The sequence below is a fragment of the Canis lupus genome, chromosome 1 (genome assembly GCF_048164855.1).
Source record: "Canis lupus baileyi chromosome 1, mCanLup2.hap1, whole genome shotgun sequence".
In the NCBI taxonomy this organism is placed as follows: domain Eukaryota; kingdom Metazoa; phylum Chordata; class Mammalia; order Carnivora; family Canidae; genus Canis; species Canis lupus.
Genome location: NC_132838.1, coordinates 48,349,046 through 48,366,992, shown reverse-complemented (window position 1 = coordinate 48,366,992; position 17,947 = coordinate 48,349,046). Strand labels below are relative to the sequence as shown.

Here is a 17,947-nt window from a genome sequence, read left to right as displayed (position 1 = left end):
ACCCAAATGCCCACGGTCCCCACTACTGCTACACCATCTTCTCTCTCTCTCGTAGCCTGACCTGTGGCTGCGTGGAGAGTTCTCAAAGATCAGCTGACAGAGGGAGAGAAGACTTGGGCCCGGTTTATAGATGGTTCTGCAAGGTCTTCAGACACCACCTGAAGCAGACAGCCCCAGCACCACAGCCCCTCCCCAGGAATCCCTAAAGGACACGGTGAAGGGAAATCCTCCCAGTGGGCAGAACATCGAGCAGTGCACCAGGCTGTTCACTTCGCTTGGGAAGAGAAATGGCCTCGGGGGTGATGATCTATCCATTCTTGGGCTGTGGCCACGGTTTGGCTGGATGGTCAGATACCTGAAAGCAACTGGACCATTGGTGACAGAGAAATCTGGGGAAGTGGAATGTGGATAGACCCGTCCTCAAAAAAGTGAAGATATTTGTGTCCCATAAATGCCCACCAAAGGGTGACCTCGGCAGAAGAGGATTTTAATAATCAAGTGGATAGGATGATTCATTCTGTGGAGACCAGTCAGTCTCTCTCTCCAGCCTCCCCAGTCACATCCCGGTGGGTTCATGAACAAAGTGCCATGGTGGCAGGGATGGAGGTTATGCGTGGGCTCAGCAACATACACTCCACTCACCAAGGCTGACCTGGCCACGGCCACTGCTGAGTGCCCAATAAAAGGATTTCAACCGTCCTACTTTCTCCTTTTGTTTGAATACCAGTGTGTATATAAAGCTAATATCTGATTTCTTTCCTCTCTTTTCTTGTAACATAAGATTTTTACACCATAGAATTAAGTTATAGGATATGGAAAAGAGCAAACATCACTTAAGGAACACACACACACACACACACACACACACCCCATCGGTTGCTTCTCTACGGATCCCTTATACACTTGGCATCGGCATCAGTATCTGTTTCTTACAGCTCGCTCTCTGGTGATTATGACATGTTTCCAGGATTGGGGACTCTGACTCAGGAAATTCAATTATTAATTTATATCAGGAGAATTAGGTATTGGGGAAAAATTCATTACTTAGACCATTTTCAGGAGCTGGAAACAAGAGGCAATTATCCAAGAAAGAAAAGAGGAAAGGAAAGAAAAAAAAATCACACAAACACCAAAAAGTGTTTTGAAAAAGTGCTTTCAGAATTTACTGTACAGTTTTTTAACAATTTATTTATATGTTGGCTTCTACATGCTCTTACATTTGTGTAAAACATTTATACATATTCTTTACAATTTGTACATATATTAAATGGCTGTATCATAAACATTGTTCTATGAGATTTTATAAAAGAAAAATCAAGTAGGGAAAATTACTTATAAAACGTCAACAAAACCCGTGATATTAAAGAACAAGAAATTCTCATATTCATGTTCGTCTGATTTCCTCTTCTACTTATTTTTTGGTTTCATTGTGTGGGCCCAAACTTTCCATTTTCTATACTATAATTGGTAGGTCAGGAAAATGAAAGCAGTGGGTACTGTCGTAAGGCAACTGTGGACGGACACGCTCGCCAGCAGGCAAGATAGCGCGTGTTCAGATGGAAAGCGGACAGTCTGTGAAGATGGTGTCTGGCTTTTTGCCATTTACTGGAGTCCTAGTGGTCAGGACAACTCTGACGTTTAGGGTGCAGTCACGAGGAACATCACTCCGTACTTCTTGAACATAAAAGCTCTAGGGATCACTGTGCATTATTCAGGTTGTCACCCTTATATCAGTCCCTAAACTTTTCCATTTGGTGGGACGGAGAGGTCTACTGAGCTGGGTTTTTCATCTTTTCAGATAATAGCCCTGGCCCGCTGGTCTCCCTTCTGAAGCGAGGGGCAAATTACGCTCTCACACCCATTTCTCATCACGTCTGACTGGATAGACTGAGACTCCCCTTCGAGGTGAGAGCTGCGGGGAGCACATTTGTCCCGGGGACCACTCCTTCCCGAGCACCAGGGTCAGCCCAGCCCTGGGAGCAGAGTCAGAGCCCTACTTCTCCAGTATATTCCTTCTGGCCAGAACTAAGCCCGGGAAGGGGGTGCCAAGGAGCAAGCCCTCTGCACAGAAGGGGACGCTCAGCAATGTTCCTGGGGGAAGGGGGACAGTGACTGTGAGCCGCTGCCGGTGAGGAGCGGCCCCAGGAGCCCCTCTCTTGGTTTCCTCTCTCCTGGAAACGTAAGCACTGGAGTCATAAGTATGTCCGTGAAAGGCATGTAGATTTTCCTAAGTAGACAGGTGTCCCACAGGACTGAAAAGAGTTATAAAAATATACAAACATATATATTTTTTATCCCGGCATATTTCATATTTTTAAGAAAGCAATTAGTAATCATCTGACATTGGGTAAGAACCAGAAGATCACGGATGATGTAAAAATCACAATTTTATGTAAAATACCAGTGGGGGAAACCCCTAATTTTCCATTCAAAATTCTGATAACTTTAAGTACTTTCCAAAAATAGAGACAATTTCCATTGTTTTAAATAAGGGATGTGGAAATGAACCAGAGACAACTGTCCCTAAGTAACCGATGTGTTCATTTAGGTTTGTTAATAAAATAGATGCAGTTTTTTGCAACTCTGTTTCTTTTTTGGTTTTCGTTCGTTCTTTCCTTTTTGTTTTTGCAGAAGAGGGGGAAAAAGATTAAATTGCATTGCCCAAAGTCAGAAAGAAGCACTTCGGAGTTCTCGTCATTTTCTGTTCTGGTCTACATGACTGGGAAGCGGCCGAGGGCCTGCCTCAGCTTTTCTGCAATCTGGTGAAGAAACAAAAACAATCCTGAGACACCACTCCTGCCAGGATTTCATGATCGTCTACTGCTTCCATCTCTTGCAAGTTAGACATGGCAAACATTTCAGATGCTTTTAACTGGGCTGTGTTTCTAGACTCTTCCAGTACCAACCAGCTGGGGGGAACCCCCCCCCCCGCCGACCAAGCCCCAGCTGGTGCTGCCAGGGGCCATGGCCCCAGCTTGCAGGAAGCTCCCCCTCTTTCTAGCCCCTGCCTCGCTGAGCAGCAGTATTTCCAGACTAGGCACTTCTTCCTCAGTGAGTGAGGGGGTGTGGGTTTCAGGCTTGCCTAGATTCCCCCTGTGTTCTTGGGTACCCGTGGACCCCCAAGCATGCCTCCTGGATCCCACCTGCTGCTAGTATGTGCTGTGTACACCGTTCCAAAGCCAGGGCTCTACTGCGGCTGCAGCAATGTACCCGTGCCTTCCCCAGGGAACCACATGTTCTCCTAGGACACAGAGGCTGTGGCTGTTCATGGAGCCTAAGTATCTGGAGTTAAGTGCTTAGTACATAACAGGGGCTCAAGAAATGCTTGCTCCATGAACAAGTATGCAAATTTTAGTATTTAAGGGTTACTTTCTCATAAAACTGTTACCTCTAACAGGAACTGATTAAATGCATGGTTTTCTATTTTGAGTCACAATGTCATCGATGATTAAACCTCACTGGGCTGGAGATTATCTAACAAATCAACATTGTCAGAATTTTAAGAGGTGCCCTTCAATGATCTTTCCATGTAAAACAAATGCAATCTGCGACCCTAATACATGAGGGGCAACAATAGAGTGGCGCCAGTTCATACAGAGAGAGCCCAGGAACCGCACGCTACAAGGCTAAGAATGCTGAAGGGAATTCTTTCTGGGAACTCAGCTCCAAAACCAGCTGCTCCTGACCCACAAGTCACACAACATAACAAGCACACTAATCGCAGCTCCCTTTTAAGAATTTGCTGTCGGAGACACACATTTTCTGCACTGTCTTGCCAAAAGATGACACAGGCACGGATGTGAGTTTGGGGCTTGCCTACCATCACCCTGAACGTACGTGAGAGATTATCATGAAAATAGTGGAACACTCCGCGAGAAACTCGGCAGCCACCACATGGTCGATCATACAGAGCTTGCCTTCAGAGGTCTGAGTTTCCGCTTGTGTGCTACATCTTTGTTGTCTGTACACTCTGGTAAGCAACCACATTACTAGGCAGGGTATAAAAGTTTACATTTTCGGGACCATGTCCTAAATGAAGATATTTGAGGTTCCTTTCTCTCATTTTCTTTCTAAAGTTCCTTTGATGCACAATGAAACCTCATTCACGAAGCCTGCCTGTGGTGCCAGGCTCCATCCCCAGCTGAGAGCCCGCAGAGCCAGGGGCCTCCTGTCATTCACTGTCCCCAGACAGAGAGAGGATGTGGGGGTAGGGAACCTCCTGGGAAGAGCTCCTAGGGACCTCACAACCAGCTTCCAGTGCCCCTTCTTCCTAAAGAGAAACCTTTTTTAACCCAAGGTGATTCAAAAAGGAAAAGGCAGATATAATTAAAAGGGATTAAAGAAAAAAAAATCCTGCCTAATAACCAACCTTTTGTTTATTACTCAGGATTAAAATTACAAACAGATTAACTTTATATGGTCAAGGTTAAGTGATCATGGATTCTCCCGTGTGTGTGTGTGTGTGTGTGTGTGTGTGTGCACGCGCGCGCGCACACATGTGTAAAAGGCCCAGGAGGGGTGGCCAACTTACTGTTTCATAGAACTGCACTTGTTGCTCCAGGTACAGGCGGATGACACTGTTGTAGTCATAGATCCGGTTGCTATGGAAGTGATTCATCTCAGCTACAACCAAAACCAAGATATCAATCAGTACCTGTGAACTGCAGCAGACAACACTGGGGGTTCTGGGTTGTGATGAGTCATCAACTGGTTTAGTCTCGCTGGCTTCGGGGCGCCAGTTCTTGACAAATCACTTTATTTATTTATTTATTTTTTTGACAAATCACTTTATAAAGAGGCTAGAAAAATAACCTGAACTGTCATGGCCAACAATACTTTCCAGTAGAGGGGCAATTTTTTGTTGACTTGCCTATCAGATACTCTGAAACCCAGTGCACACAATCCCTCATGTGTGCACATGGTTCTCACAGCGCCAACGGAGCAGCAGGTCGGCGTGGTGGTTACCCTCTGCAGACGCCTGCAGTTCGGAGTGGCATCTGTAGGCAGGACCCGGCAAGGCACCTGGCAGGCCCTGCCCTGTTCCTTCTTGCACAGCAGCTGCCTGGGCAGGTGTCTCAGGAGCCTGAGAAAGGTTGTACGGATGGCTGGGCACAGGGGGAGACCCTCTTCTGTATGGAGCTTCACTGCCCTGGGCAGTAGGGCTCCCAGAACCCAACCTCTTACCAGGTGAGCGGATCTTCAACTCTGCTGAATGTACTGACTCCAGATGACTCCCTTATGGAATTTGTCTCTCAGTACCCTACCCCACCCCATACCAACTCTGGCCTCATCACACCTCCACCTGCCTCTTCCCTGATTCTGCGCACCTAGAGAGCCAGCTGCAGGCATAAATTCCTACAGAGAGGGCACCATCCTAAGTTTTATGTTATCTGAAGTTGTATAAAGTTTCTCATTTATCTGTTTGGATAACTTCAAACACAGGTTCGAAGCCAAATCCCCCATTTCAAACCCTTCAGAAGCCAGATCTTCATTCAAGGAAGCCTTCCGGACATTCTGTGTCCCGCTCACTACCTAGTCCTGAGGGCTATTCCCTGGAAAAGCCTGCAAACGAGCACCAGGTCTTGTTCAGGCTCGGAACTCTTGGATCACAGAAGCAGCAGTTTTCTGTGTGGGCTTTCCAATTACCGTCTGGCCTCTCCCACCTCTCTCAGCAGTGTACCCCCCGCCTCCCACCATCAATGTTTTAATGGTTTCTTAATGTCTACATCAAGTCTAGGCTCTTCTGTCTGGCTCTCCAGGCCCTCCACTATTACCAGCACCTATTCTCCAACAGCCTATAAGGAGATCTTACTCCTGAAAGCTGATGATAAAATCTTGTACCATTATTTTGTATGGTTTTGTTCAAACTAGAGCATCCTTCTCCTTTCTCCTTTGCCCAAGCCTGCTGTCGTCCATCAAGACAGGGAAAATCTGTTCACTGCTCCTGTGTGCTGGAAAGCACTCAGATATGTAAAAATTAATTAATATCTTTTTACTAACATTTTGAACTTTTTTTGAAAAAGCCATGTCCAAACTCCCTTTACATTCTGTGCTCCTGGGGGACAGAGGCTATAAACTGTTAAAAGCTGAACTTTGGAATCTAACACAGCATGATGATAGGCTAATATTAAGAGTTTTAAAAGGATCTTAACTGTCTATAAGAAATAATAAAAATGCACAGGCTCAAGCAGACTGTCATTCATAGTTATGTCAAAGAAATGGGTTCATTTTCATTAACACTGGAATCCTGCAAACAACAGGCTTAGGAGGATACTTATTCTTTTTTTTTTTTTAATTCATTTATTCACGAAAGACACACAGAGAGAGGCAAGGACATAGGCAGAGGAAGAAGCAGGCTCCACGCAGGGAGCCTGATGTGGGACCCGATCCTGCTACTCCAGAATCACACCCTGGCCCGAAGGCAGACGCTCAACTGCTGAGCCACCCAGGCTGCCCTTAGGAGGATACTTTAAATCAGCTCTCACTTGCTTAGCTGTGGTTCACATTTAGATTTCTCTCTAGCTAGGAAAATAGCAACCTCCCTGGGGAGGAAAAAAAAATATCTCTGCTGTGCACAAACCTCTGTCTTACCTTGCAATGCATAAGACATAGTGCCAACCCGCTTCACCATGTTCTGTTTGTCCTGGGGGGTGATTTTACTAGTTGCAACCAGTTTATCACTTTCTTTCACTTTTTCTATTGCTCCCTGTGAAATACGAATGCAACAGTGTCAATAAAACAGTGCTCAAAGGATTAGTCATTAATTTAAAATGTAACAATGCCGACATATTCTATGACTGGCTACTGAATAAAAAAATCTCCCCACAAAATAAGAACATAGGAAAGCACCTAAGTATAACTTCCTGCAAGTCACTTGGAAGCAAAAAGGTTGCTATTCTTAAAAAACAGAACTAAGCTAAATCGGACAGTTTTAGGCTACAACAGAAGGAAAACCAAACAGCAATCTATTTCTGTAATCTCTGTGAGCCTGTGCCAGGACAAGAGTAGCACATGAGACAGAAACAGGCACCGGAGTTTAGAAAGTGGATGAGGGGCAGCCCCGTGTGTGTGTCAGGGCCCTCTTTGTCTCTATCGGTGGGGGCATGCTGTCTGTGGGTGCCTGGGCGTGTGAATTGTCAGCTTTGCTCCAGGTCTGTAAGGAGCACTGCATCAATTCCAAGTTGATACTCAGAAGTCGTGGTAAAAGCTGCCAAACGTTTCCCACTCCAGGATCATCACAGTGCTCATTAGAGCTGCCTGGGAAGAAAAACTTTCTACTCGTGCATAAATCAGGCTCCATGCCCAAAACTCTAACTGCTGGCATAAATCCCTACAACAAGCTAACTCTTCTGAGATGTTTTTTTAACTAAGACTTTTAGTTTTATTATGTTTATTTTATTCCCTATCCCTCTCCACCCCCGCCAGTTTTGTTGATGTGATTCACAGACAGCAAGGTAGGAGTTGAAGGTGTACGACAGTACAACATAACCATCTGAGGTCTGTCTTTACTGCAGGACGATGACCACAGTAACAGTTAACATCCATCACCTCACAGAGTTACAAGTTTGTTTTTCCCCTTGTGACGAGAACATTTAAGATCTACTCCCCTAGCAATTGCATTTCTGGGTACATATCTGAAGAAGGGGAAACCACTATCTCAGAGAGATCACTGCATTCCTATCATTACCCACAACAGCCACAATACCGAAACACCCCCCAAGTGTCCACTTGGTAAAGAGAATGTTCTGAGTTTCATATTAAATTATCTGAAGTTGCACAAAGCTTCCTATTTGCCCATACTACCCCTTCCTGAGGCTTGTATTATTGAGCTGAATGCTAAAATGGCCACATGTCAGAATTGTTAGGGTCACAGACCAGCCCTTGGCAGAGATTTTCCTAATAAATTCAAGTATATTACAACATCCCAGAGTACTATAGTTGATAAAATGCCCCTATTCTGAAATAATGAGTTGGAAACAGAAAAACTAACCAGAATCAAAAAGTGAGGACATCCCAAAACATGTCAAAATTCAGTTCAAAAAATACCTTTATGGTGGGACTTCTATAGTTTCCTTATTAGCACAAAAATATAAAATCGACGTTGACCATTTAAGTTTTAATTAGGAACCCTTCGTCAGGCCCAGGGACAGAATATCTTACTTCATCTTGACGGGGAAGGAAGGGTCTTTAGTGACTTGCCCAAGCAGCTTACAGAGGTCTCACTAGTAAGGGAAGCAGTATTCCTAATCTTGTTTTGAATTTCAAATAGCATGATTATTTTGTTTGATACCTGACCTAAGTATAGGCAGAAAGGAGTATTTTTCACATTTTTGTTCCCTCAAAATAGTCTGTCTATAGAATCAAAGAAACAATAACCCATAGCCTATATGTGTTATGGGACCTCACTAACTGAACACCACAGGCAGCTCCGGCCGATTTCAGAAAGCTCTTCCTTACTTGGGGCCAAGCTGACCGACAGGGCCCTCGCAGGTGGCCATGCAGGTGGCCCTGCGTAGCAGCCCTAGGTCACCCGTGTCATCTGTGCACTTCTGTGCTTAAGTTACCTTGTGGGCGCCGATAATATCAGGGAAGCAGCCAAGGAAGCCTTTATATTCATGATTACATTCCATGAGGAAATGAAGATCTTTCTTTGGCTAAAACAAGACACAGGGTGGTTATTCCTGGCAGAGAAATCCAGACCATCAAGGCCAAGAAAACAGTTGCCCAGAGGACTTGCATGAGCCAAGCCCCTGGGGTACTAGTTACCATACCAAGGGCTATGCAATCAGCCTAGTTTTCCTGCAAGAAAACAGGCCCCAAGACTACTACATTCTCAATTGTAGATTGGAGAGAAAATCATAAAACATCAGATCGTTTTTAGGCTGGCTGATAAAAATTAGTTATTTTGAGGCGGCTTCAAATATAATACTATTAGGGGGGAAAACTGGTTAATATTACTCATACACAAGCAAAGAAGATGTAGTAACTTAATGTTTAAATTTTGGCAGAGAATGTAAATTATTACTAAAGATCTGGTAACTATCTTAAGTGGCAACTTAAAATATTTCAATTTTTCTGAATTATAATTTTAATAGCTATGTTATGCATTTCTACAACCTAATCTTTTTCTTTTCTTTTCTTTTTTTTCAACCTAATCTTTTTCTATAAGGAGCAGTAGTCAATGACTAACACGAAGGGGTGTGCAACGGGTGTATGTGCACAAATACGTATTTCAAGAAGTTGTCTGAAAAACTTTTAATTTAGGGATTTGAGACACAAATGTCAACACAGATGTCTATTCCCCTTAAGGGAATTTGTTATTGGTTATCTGTCAAAAGAACTGGAATCAGGACTACTGAAGGCCTCAGTAAAAGCCATGTGACTCTATCAAAGACCTTCTCCCTGCCAAATCCCCCACTGGTGCCTTCTCCTTTGTGGCTGCTGAATGCTGAGAACCTTACAGAGTAGGCTCTACTACCACCGTTTACCAGGTGGGTAAAGCAGCCTCAGACAAGCTAAGAGTCTAAATGGTGATATGAACGGTGTTCCTGATAGAACATTCCAACTCCTGATGGCTGAGGATGGATCCAGCCATTGACACTGGAAGATACTCATTTAGATTTCTCGATGATAAATGTATCCATCACTTTAGCTTAACCAAAGAAACACTATTACCATATACAATTAACAAAAGATACAGAGGAACATAAGAGGAGAGTTGTTGGCAAAGTTTGTTTTAAAATAGGTTGAAAGAACATGTGGATTGGACAGCAGCTGCTGTGCCCTGGAGCTACATGGGTCTCTGTGGATACCTGCTCTGCCACAAGACCAGCAATTTCTTCGTAAGTCTTTCCTGCTTCGGTGATGGCAGCGTTGAGATCCGTTTCGCCTGGAAATCATTACAGCTACATCAGTGGTCATATGTACTTTCCCTTCGCGTACTTTACTTAAAAATCTTATTATAGAAAACACTATACTTTTCAAAACTAGAGGATAGGGTAACAAGTTCCCATCTACCCATCCCCTGGCTTCCCAGTGAACAACTCATGGCCAGTCTTTCTGCAGCACCCATACTGTCCGCCCCTAAAGTCCCCCTTTCACTGGCCATGTAACAATGCACCCATAAATTTGACCTCAAAGATAAGCACACTTTAAGTTCTTTTTTGTTTTGATTTAAGATTTCACCTTTTTGAGAGAGAGAGCGCGTGAGAGGGAACGAGCATGAGCAGGGAGTGGGCAGAGAAGCAGATTCCCTGTTGAGCAGGGACTCTGGGGTCATGACCTGAACTGAATGAAGGCAGTTGCTTAACTGACTGAGCCACCCAGCTGCCCCAAGATAAGCATTCTTTAAAAAGCAAGGACAATATCAACACAACACTGGAGACAAGGTAACTGCTCCTGATAATCCAGTAAGTGGACAGCTCCCTGGAGTCTGGAATCAAGCTCGCTGCTTTCAGGACTCAGAGAAAGTCCACATCATAGAGAGCTGAAGTGTTTCTTTAGTCTTTAGGTTCTTTCTCCTCCCTTTTTTCTTGCCAATTTCTTTTCGGGGGTATTGAAGAAACTAGGTGCCTTGGTACCCACAGTCTGGGTTTTGCTGTGTCTGTGGTGATAATGCAGTCCTCTGTTTCCTGTACTATCTAAATCTCTCATTTTAGGAAAGGTTTGCAAAGTGTTGCTATTGTACTTCTATCACTCCTTCTTGATCTGAAGCATTTCTATTTTTTTAAAAAAGATTTTATCTATCTATCTATTTATTTATTTATTTATTTATTTATTTATTTATTTGACAGAGAATGAGCACAGCAGAGGTAATAACAGAGGGAGCGGGAGAAGTAGGCTCTCTGCTGAGCAGGGAGCCTGACACAGGGTTTGATCCCAGGATTCTGGGATCATGACTTGAGTTGAAGGCAGATGTTTAACTAACTGAGCCACCCAGGCACCCTGAAGCACTTCTATAAAGAGAAACTTCCCTTTATTGACTATCTGATTACCCTGAGGTATTGGAAGATAAAAAGCAGATTAAATGCTTCTTTCTCTCTACTGTTTTTTCAGAATAATAAGCTGATCCTCTAACCATCCCCCTAAAGGTAACAGATTAACTTTTTAAAAAAGTATCATCGCAAATCTCGATTTAAACATATTTGATATGCTTCATTGCACAGAAAGAATTATTTTCACTAATGCTTTAATTTTCTCTTTACTGGCTGTGGGAGGCTTTTCACATCAGCATCTGAGTTCTGTTAGGAGCCTGGTTCATCTGGGTGGAACAGTGTCTAGCAATGCCCCTGTGGGTGGCGCTAGAGGTGCTTCTCGTTACTGGATTGGATATTTCTAGGCCTTTTCAATGAACAGAGCAAGGCAAATTGTATTTTTTTAAAGAGGAAAACCATGAGCTCATATCAGTATTTCCAATTCAAATTTAGGACTTCAGGATTTTTCATGTATTTTAAAACTTGATTTTTATCCTTATCTCTTTCATTTAAAAAACTTAGTTCCTAACAATGGTAATATATTACGTATTTGCTTTACTCTACAAATATGTAAGATAGTTTTAGAAGTTATAGAATAACAATATTAACATTTTACTGCTATCTCTATGATTACTGAAAACAAAAAAGATTTTTGAAGTCTTTTAGACTTTAAGGCATCTACTACAAGGGATGCATAATCAAAATACAATGTTTGATGGTGACGTGAAATAATTCTCTGCGTAGTTATGCCTTCATCTTGATGTATCAAGTGATTTATTTTGCTTTTTAGAGATTTTTTTTACGTTTTGATTTAAATTTACTTTCTAATAATAAATGTAAAATAACAAACATAAATGTAAAACATTCCCATGATTCCAAAGTAAAATCTATAAAACAAGATAAAACCACAGGTGTAGCTTCTATACCCATTCTTCTTCTCCGCTACAGAAAACAATCTAAATATTTTTGTCAATTATATTTCCATGATAATCCATAAGAACAGGAAGTGCTTCATGGATCTGTGTGAAGGCCATGCTAACAGTCCCTGTGTTGTTCCAGTATGAGTTTATGTACTCACAGAGGGAACATGGAGGGTTATAGTTAACATAATCTGAGATATTCTTAGGAACTGGAATCATCCAAATTATTGCAAGATCAAAGAGGGCAGCACTGCTCCAAGACACCAGTACGTCCAAGCAAAGGAAGATGTGGTAAGACACAGTATGCAACTCTATATGCTTTCATCTGCCCTGAAACGTGGAGAGCTAGTCCGTGGGGACTCCAACAGTTCTTTGAAAACAAGATCTCTAGCTGAGTGAAGTAAGTCAGTCGGAGAAGGACAAACATTATATGTTCTCATTCATTTGGGGAATATAAATAATAGTGAAAGGGAATATAAGGGAAGGGAGAAGAAATGTGTGGGAAATATCAGAAAGGGAGACAGAACATAAAGACTCCTAACTCTGGGAAACAAACTAGGGGTGGTAGAAGAGGAGGAGGGCGGGGGGTGGGAGTGAATGGGTGACGGGCACTGGGGGTTATTCTGTATGTTGGTAAATTGAACACCAATAAAAAATAAATTAAAAAAAATAAAAAAATAAAAACACATAAAAACAAAACAAAACAAAAACTTTTTTTCCTCTTCACAGAATGGACTATGGGGAGCAGGATGAAGCAAGGACTTTTGAACACCAAGAACTAACTTTATGTAATAAGATTAGAGACTTTTAAGTATAAAGGTCAACAGGTCACATTCCAGTTACTTCAATGAGAACCAACCATAATAAAATAAAGTCTACTTTTTTTGATTAAAAAAAAAAAAAGAAAGAAAACAAGATCTCTAGTAAGTTGAATGGTATTCCACACAAAACTTATTACACGGAGTGCTTTTAATACTTGACAAAGTGTCATTTGCAATATGAATATTTGATGATGCACTGAATGATGGTTTTAAGCAGGGAAAACATTAGGAAAACAAGCAGCACTTCTGTGAGGCGTGGTGTAGAGGGGGATCACAACGGGTGGGTGCTGTGGAGAAGGCAGGGCCTTAAGGGTCATCTTATACTCCATCTCCCCTCCAGGAGGGTCTCACCCTGCTGGGCATCCCCCTAAGCTCCCCACAGCCCCTCCATCCCACCTTTCTGCCTGGTTGCTTGTGGACAAAATCATACAGATATGTAACTCTGGAGAGAAGCTGATCATTTTGAAGGTATGCAGATTCTCCTGAAATTTACACGATGAGAAATATATGGAAAGATTTATGTACAGTGTGAAGCTACTAAAGAATGTCTTTAGGAACCATTTCCCAGATCACCAACTGCCCTGATCCCTTTTCAAGCCTTTGGTTCAATTATCTGCACCCTCTAAGAATACCACATTTAGTGAAGAGTGATTTGTCCCTCCTAACATTCAACTAGGAGAACAAATGAATTGCAGTTCACAAATTCTGTGGTCTAGTTCTGAATGATTTTTAAGTTTCATATCTGACTTCAATGAATGAAGTCCTCAAGTCTGGGTCCATGCTACTGGGAGGATCATGGTTGGGCTTAAAAATCTAATCTTGGAGCAGTTCCATTTCTAGTTAGGATGGGGACAAGGGCAAGGCTCTTGCTCTCAATGTAGTAACACCAAAAAAACTAAAATGTCATACTTCTTACAGTCACTGAAGCACTGTGGGAATGTGGAAATCCAAATGAAGTCAGTGCAGAAAGGGCTGAGCCTTGCACCCTGGGCAAGTTGCTGAGGCTGGAGGCATGCTGGGTGGGAAAAGGTGCCTCCCTCAGGGAGAAGAATTTTGCTGGGATGGGAGGCACCGCTGCTTTTACCAGATGCACGTAAGCTGGTGTGAGGGACCGGAACCAGGGGGAGCCCCATATGCAGAGCTAGTTCTCTCACAGGGGTTTTGAGTACTAAGAGGGATGGCGGGAATTGAGGACAGGGCTGGAGGACAGAGAGCTCTCAGGGGGGGCTTAAGGAAGGCCCAGATTCAGGTGAGCTCTGACCTGTAAGGACACGTTCAGGGTCCAGCATCTTCAGAACAAAAGCTCTCATCCCGTCAAGATGAGAGTGCTCTTAGAGTCCTGCCAGCACCTCAGCAATGGATGTGGCCCTAGACTTGGCCCCTCCATTAATCCTGTGTGGCACCCTGGCTGGGAGGCTTATCTTTTCAGTTCTATGTCCCTCATCTTGAAAATGAGGGCGCCAGATTAACTAATCCTCAAAACTCCCATCCGATCTAAAAGTTGGGATTATAAGACATGATTCAGTCAGGACAAAAAGAAATATTCCTATGTGGGAGCTCCACATCTTACATTCTGGTGAGAGACTGATTTCTTGATCCTGAAAATACTCAGACTCTGACGTCCACAGACCTGTTTCCCCTAGGTATCAGAATAAGCACTATGGCCAAATTACCGGTTCTCCCACTTCTGTAAGTGACTGGACACACTCAAACTTAGTAAGTGCCACTCACCTGACAAATGCTTTCACTGCCTACCTGGCTCCACAGAGCAAACTAAACAAAAGTAAACCAAAATGTAAAGGAAAACAGCCAGCTTGTTCTCACAAGTGCTGTCAATGTACAAGTGCAATGAATTCAAGATTCGACAAGTCAGATATACAGTATGGAATATGCTGAAAATCATGATAGGTCATGGAGAGACATAGGGCAACGTGGATTTGTTACTTAGTCAAAACATTTCCTACAAATGGCCTCGATGAATTATGGCCTTTGTAACAGGAAGACTTGACTTCTGAGTTTGGCAGAGAGACGAAAGCAAGGGCACAGGGTTACTTACCATAGCTGCCTGTTCTAGCAAAACAGAGGAGCAGTATCTGAGCACCAAGAAGCTAGCAAGAAAATACAGAGTATAACCATCCTCTCTGCTTTTCTCGCAAGTAGTAAGGTGGGGTTGCAGAAGTCCTGAGTGGAACAGTCTAGCCAATCTAAGTATCAGTGACAAGGGTCCTTAGCTGAAGAGTTTCTGTTTGCATGCAAGAGCCTGAATGGGGTGGCTGCTTTGCACAAGACACCAGCAGCCCAAAGGGTAAATAAATACAGACGTACCTTGATAACCACTGGAACTAAACACTGTTGCTAAACTCTGCAAGGCTTTTCCTATCTTCTGATATTCCTTGGGTAATGCTGAAAGGGAAAAAGGAATACATTGTTAACTAGTCCTCTGAGCAAACAGAAATGGGATCCGACTATTTCCTAAAAGTAATTACTTTTATCATAAAAGAAATCTGAAGTTATTCAAGATATTCTATATTCTTTAATAAAATTATTGGCTTTTTAAAATGAAATTTTTTTCAATAAAAATTTTGTACTAATTAATTGTTCAATTAGTAGCAGGTGCTATTATTATGAGTTACCACCCCAGCTGACATCTTTGTCCATGGAATGAAACAGAAGTGACTGGGAATTTGTCCAGAAGATGGTTTCTAGTTGACAGTGTGCTTGCATGTACCCCATCCTATCTAATCACCACAACAACCATCTCCGTTCCATGGGTTAGGAAAATAAGGCTCAGAGAAGTGAACTGACTTGTCCAGGGTCATATGACTAATAAAATGGTGGATGGGACACTTGTGATTCCAAATACCTTGCTTTCCCCACTGTTATGTATGCATGAATGATTATTTGCAAAACAAAACAAGGTGGAAGGCAACAAGGTGTGGAGAAAAATATGGCAGAAGGACTCAAGAGGACCAGGGAGGAAGGATTTTGGCTTTCTCATCTGCATAATATGATTAATGAAGCAATCTCTGAGGGTCCTTCTAGTGATACAATTCTAGCATTCAAGGGTCACTCTGGAGAACTTTCTAGATAAGAGTCTGTATCTTAGGTTATTTTCTTTGCATCTGTAAATAGTTCCCTTAGACACATCTATTGCTTTTCAGAAGAAAGCCTTATTTACACTTGAAGACTTAGTACAGTATTAAAGAAGAAAAATTCAAATGTTTCTTTAAAAAAGTCTAGTTCAGAGAAATCTGAAATATGGTCTATATGCTGCAATAATCATGGAACACAAATTCAAACTATATTAGCTTAATTTTAATAACTTGCTTAACTTTTATAACTATATATGAAGTTAAAGACATTTGCCATGTGCTTGACCGCACTATGTGCTAGATTTCTCACTTCAGAGATTAGGAATTTTAAGAAACTCTATTTTGAGAGAAAAGGAGAAAGAAGATCCTAACATCAAATCTTAAACCAAGCTTCAAACTCCTCCACCTCTCAAAAAGGGAGCAGCCCTAAACCAATATCTTCTATTTCATAAATTTGACCTGGTAGGTTACATGGGACATGAAGGTGACTAGATGTTAGACATAAAAGGATTTAACTTTTTTTTTTTTTTTTTAAATCTTAAGTAGCCTCCATGCCCAATATGGAGCCCAATTCAGGGCTCAAACCCAAAACCCTAAGACCAGGGCCCCAACTGAGACCAGGAGTTGGACGTTCAACTAACTGAGCCACCCAGGTGCCCTAAGGACTGAAAGAAATCCTAAACCCAGATTTTTGCAAGATCCTTAAAATTTTGATTGTAAGATTTGTACTCAAAATATTTCTAAAAAATAGGGAATAGCTTTAAAAGAATATACAGAGTTAAAGGATTTGCTATTCTTACGGCCTCATAAGAGCTTACAGCTGAAATTAATTATTTTACAATGAAACCACTATTCGAGAGAAGCATCACTCCCCTTTATGTTTGTAACACCCTGTGACCAAAGGCAGCCAGTCAGTTTGTTTTTTAATGATGCATTTGTATACGTGGCCATTTCGGGCTTAATTAGTGCTATATTTGGGATACACCATATTTCTTTGCCATGAGAAAGGAGCAACTGCTATTACTCCCAGTGTCTGCCCCTCGAGCACGAACAGCTGGCAAACTGCTACAAGTGCCTTTTGTCGATATAAAATATTACATGAGTGGTACAGGGTCATTCACTGTGAACAGGGCCTTTTTTTCTCTGCAAAGGGCCAGACAGTAAATATTTCAAGCTTTGGGAAGCCACGGGTTTCTGTGGAAAGTACTTGAGTCTACCACTGTAACAGGAAAGTAGCAACGGACAGTACGAACATAAACGGGCAGGGCTGTGTTCCACTTTTACAAAAATAGGCAGCAGGCCGGATTTGGCCTCCAGGGCACAGCCTGCCAACTCCTGATAAGGCTTGGATTTCAGGTCTGGATTTGAGAGATCTCACTGTTGCTATTAACTTGGCTATGCTATCTTAATAATTCACCCACAAGTCATTCCACATTCAGTTTCTTATGCATTAAAATTATTTTTTGACTTCTAAGTGAGGGGAAAAAATAAAATTTGAAGAAAAACATCACTTGTTAAAAAATGTTCACAAAACAAATCATGAAATTCCTTCCTATGCTGCACATCAGTTTAAAAGTGGGTATGTATTATTTTTTATAATTCAAAGCAGAAGCCATTTTTATTAAGAGAAAAACAAAACAAAACTGAATATAACTGAATATAACAAAACTGAATATAAGTACTCTTGTAGGGTGTATAAGGTGAAGGCCAGAAAATTCTTAGATACCAGCCTTATGGCCAGCCTACTAGCCTCAGTACTAGGTTAGGGTACTCAGTCAGGGACTTGCTGCACTGCTTTCTCTAGGATTATAACATGCACAATCCCTAACTAGGGCACAGTTTTCCCTCTGAGACTCGGAAGGCTGGGCTGGCAATAAGGGCAGGATGGGTGGGCAGGGGAGGAAACTTCTGAACACTGATGGCCCTCAAAGACCGTGTGAATGCTGTGCAGCGGTGACCTGGCCTCTGAAGCCCACAGAGCGTCAGAGGTGGGGGGACAGCTACCAGGTGTCATCCCCACAGCCGACAGTGACTGTTTCTAGCCTGGGCTACGTGACACAAGGGCTGCATGGTGCCAGGGAATACAGGAAAACACAGTTCTGGAGAATGATAGTGTAGACACAAAGGGAAGGGGTATGTGT

At 42.5% G+C, this 17,947-nt stretch overlaps 1 protein-coding gene and 1 long non-coding RNA gene across 10 annotated transcripts in view; one reads left to right on the top strand and one right to left on the bottom strand.

Moving 5' to 3' along the window:
* Positions 1 to 1,137: 1,137 nt before the first annotated feature.
* SNX9 (sorting nexin 9) overlaps positions 1,138 to 17,947 on the bottom strand; it is a 114,136-nt gene continuing 97,326 nt past the window's right edge. For all 9 annotated transcript variants that reach the window (XM_072829029.1, XM_072829046.1, XM_072829009.1 and 6 more), the window contains 6 exons: positions 15,040 to 15,117; positions 9,813 to 9,889; positions 8,565 to 8,654; positions 6,592 to 6,706; positions 4,532 to 4,623; positions 1,138 to 2,759 (listed from right to left, as the gene is read on the bottom strand). In XM_072829029.1, coding sequence (XP_072685130.1) covers positions 2,712 to 2,759; positions 4,532 to 4,623; positions 6,592 to 6,706; positions 8,565 to 8,654; positions 9,813 to 9,889; positions 15,040 to 15,117 — 500 coding nt within the window. In that variant the 3' untranslated portion in view covers positions 1,138 to 2,711. The remainder of the gene's footprint in view (positions 2,760 to 4,531; positions 4,624 to 6,591; positions 6,707 to 8,564; positions 8,655 to 9,812; positions 9,890 to 15,039; positions 15,118 to 17,947) is intronic.
* Positions 10,282 to 12,787, top strand: LOC140635074 (uncharacterized). The gene is made up of 3 exons (XR_012032426.1): positions 10,282 to 10,388; positions 12,100 to 12,293; positions 12,623 to 12,787. It is a non-coding gene; the product is annotated as an uncharacterized lncRNA (long non-coding RNA).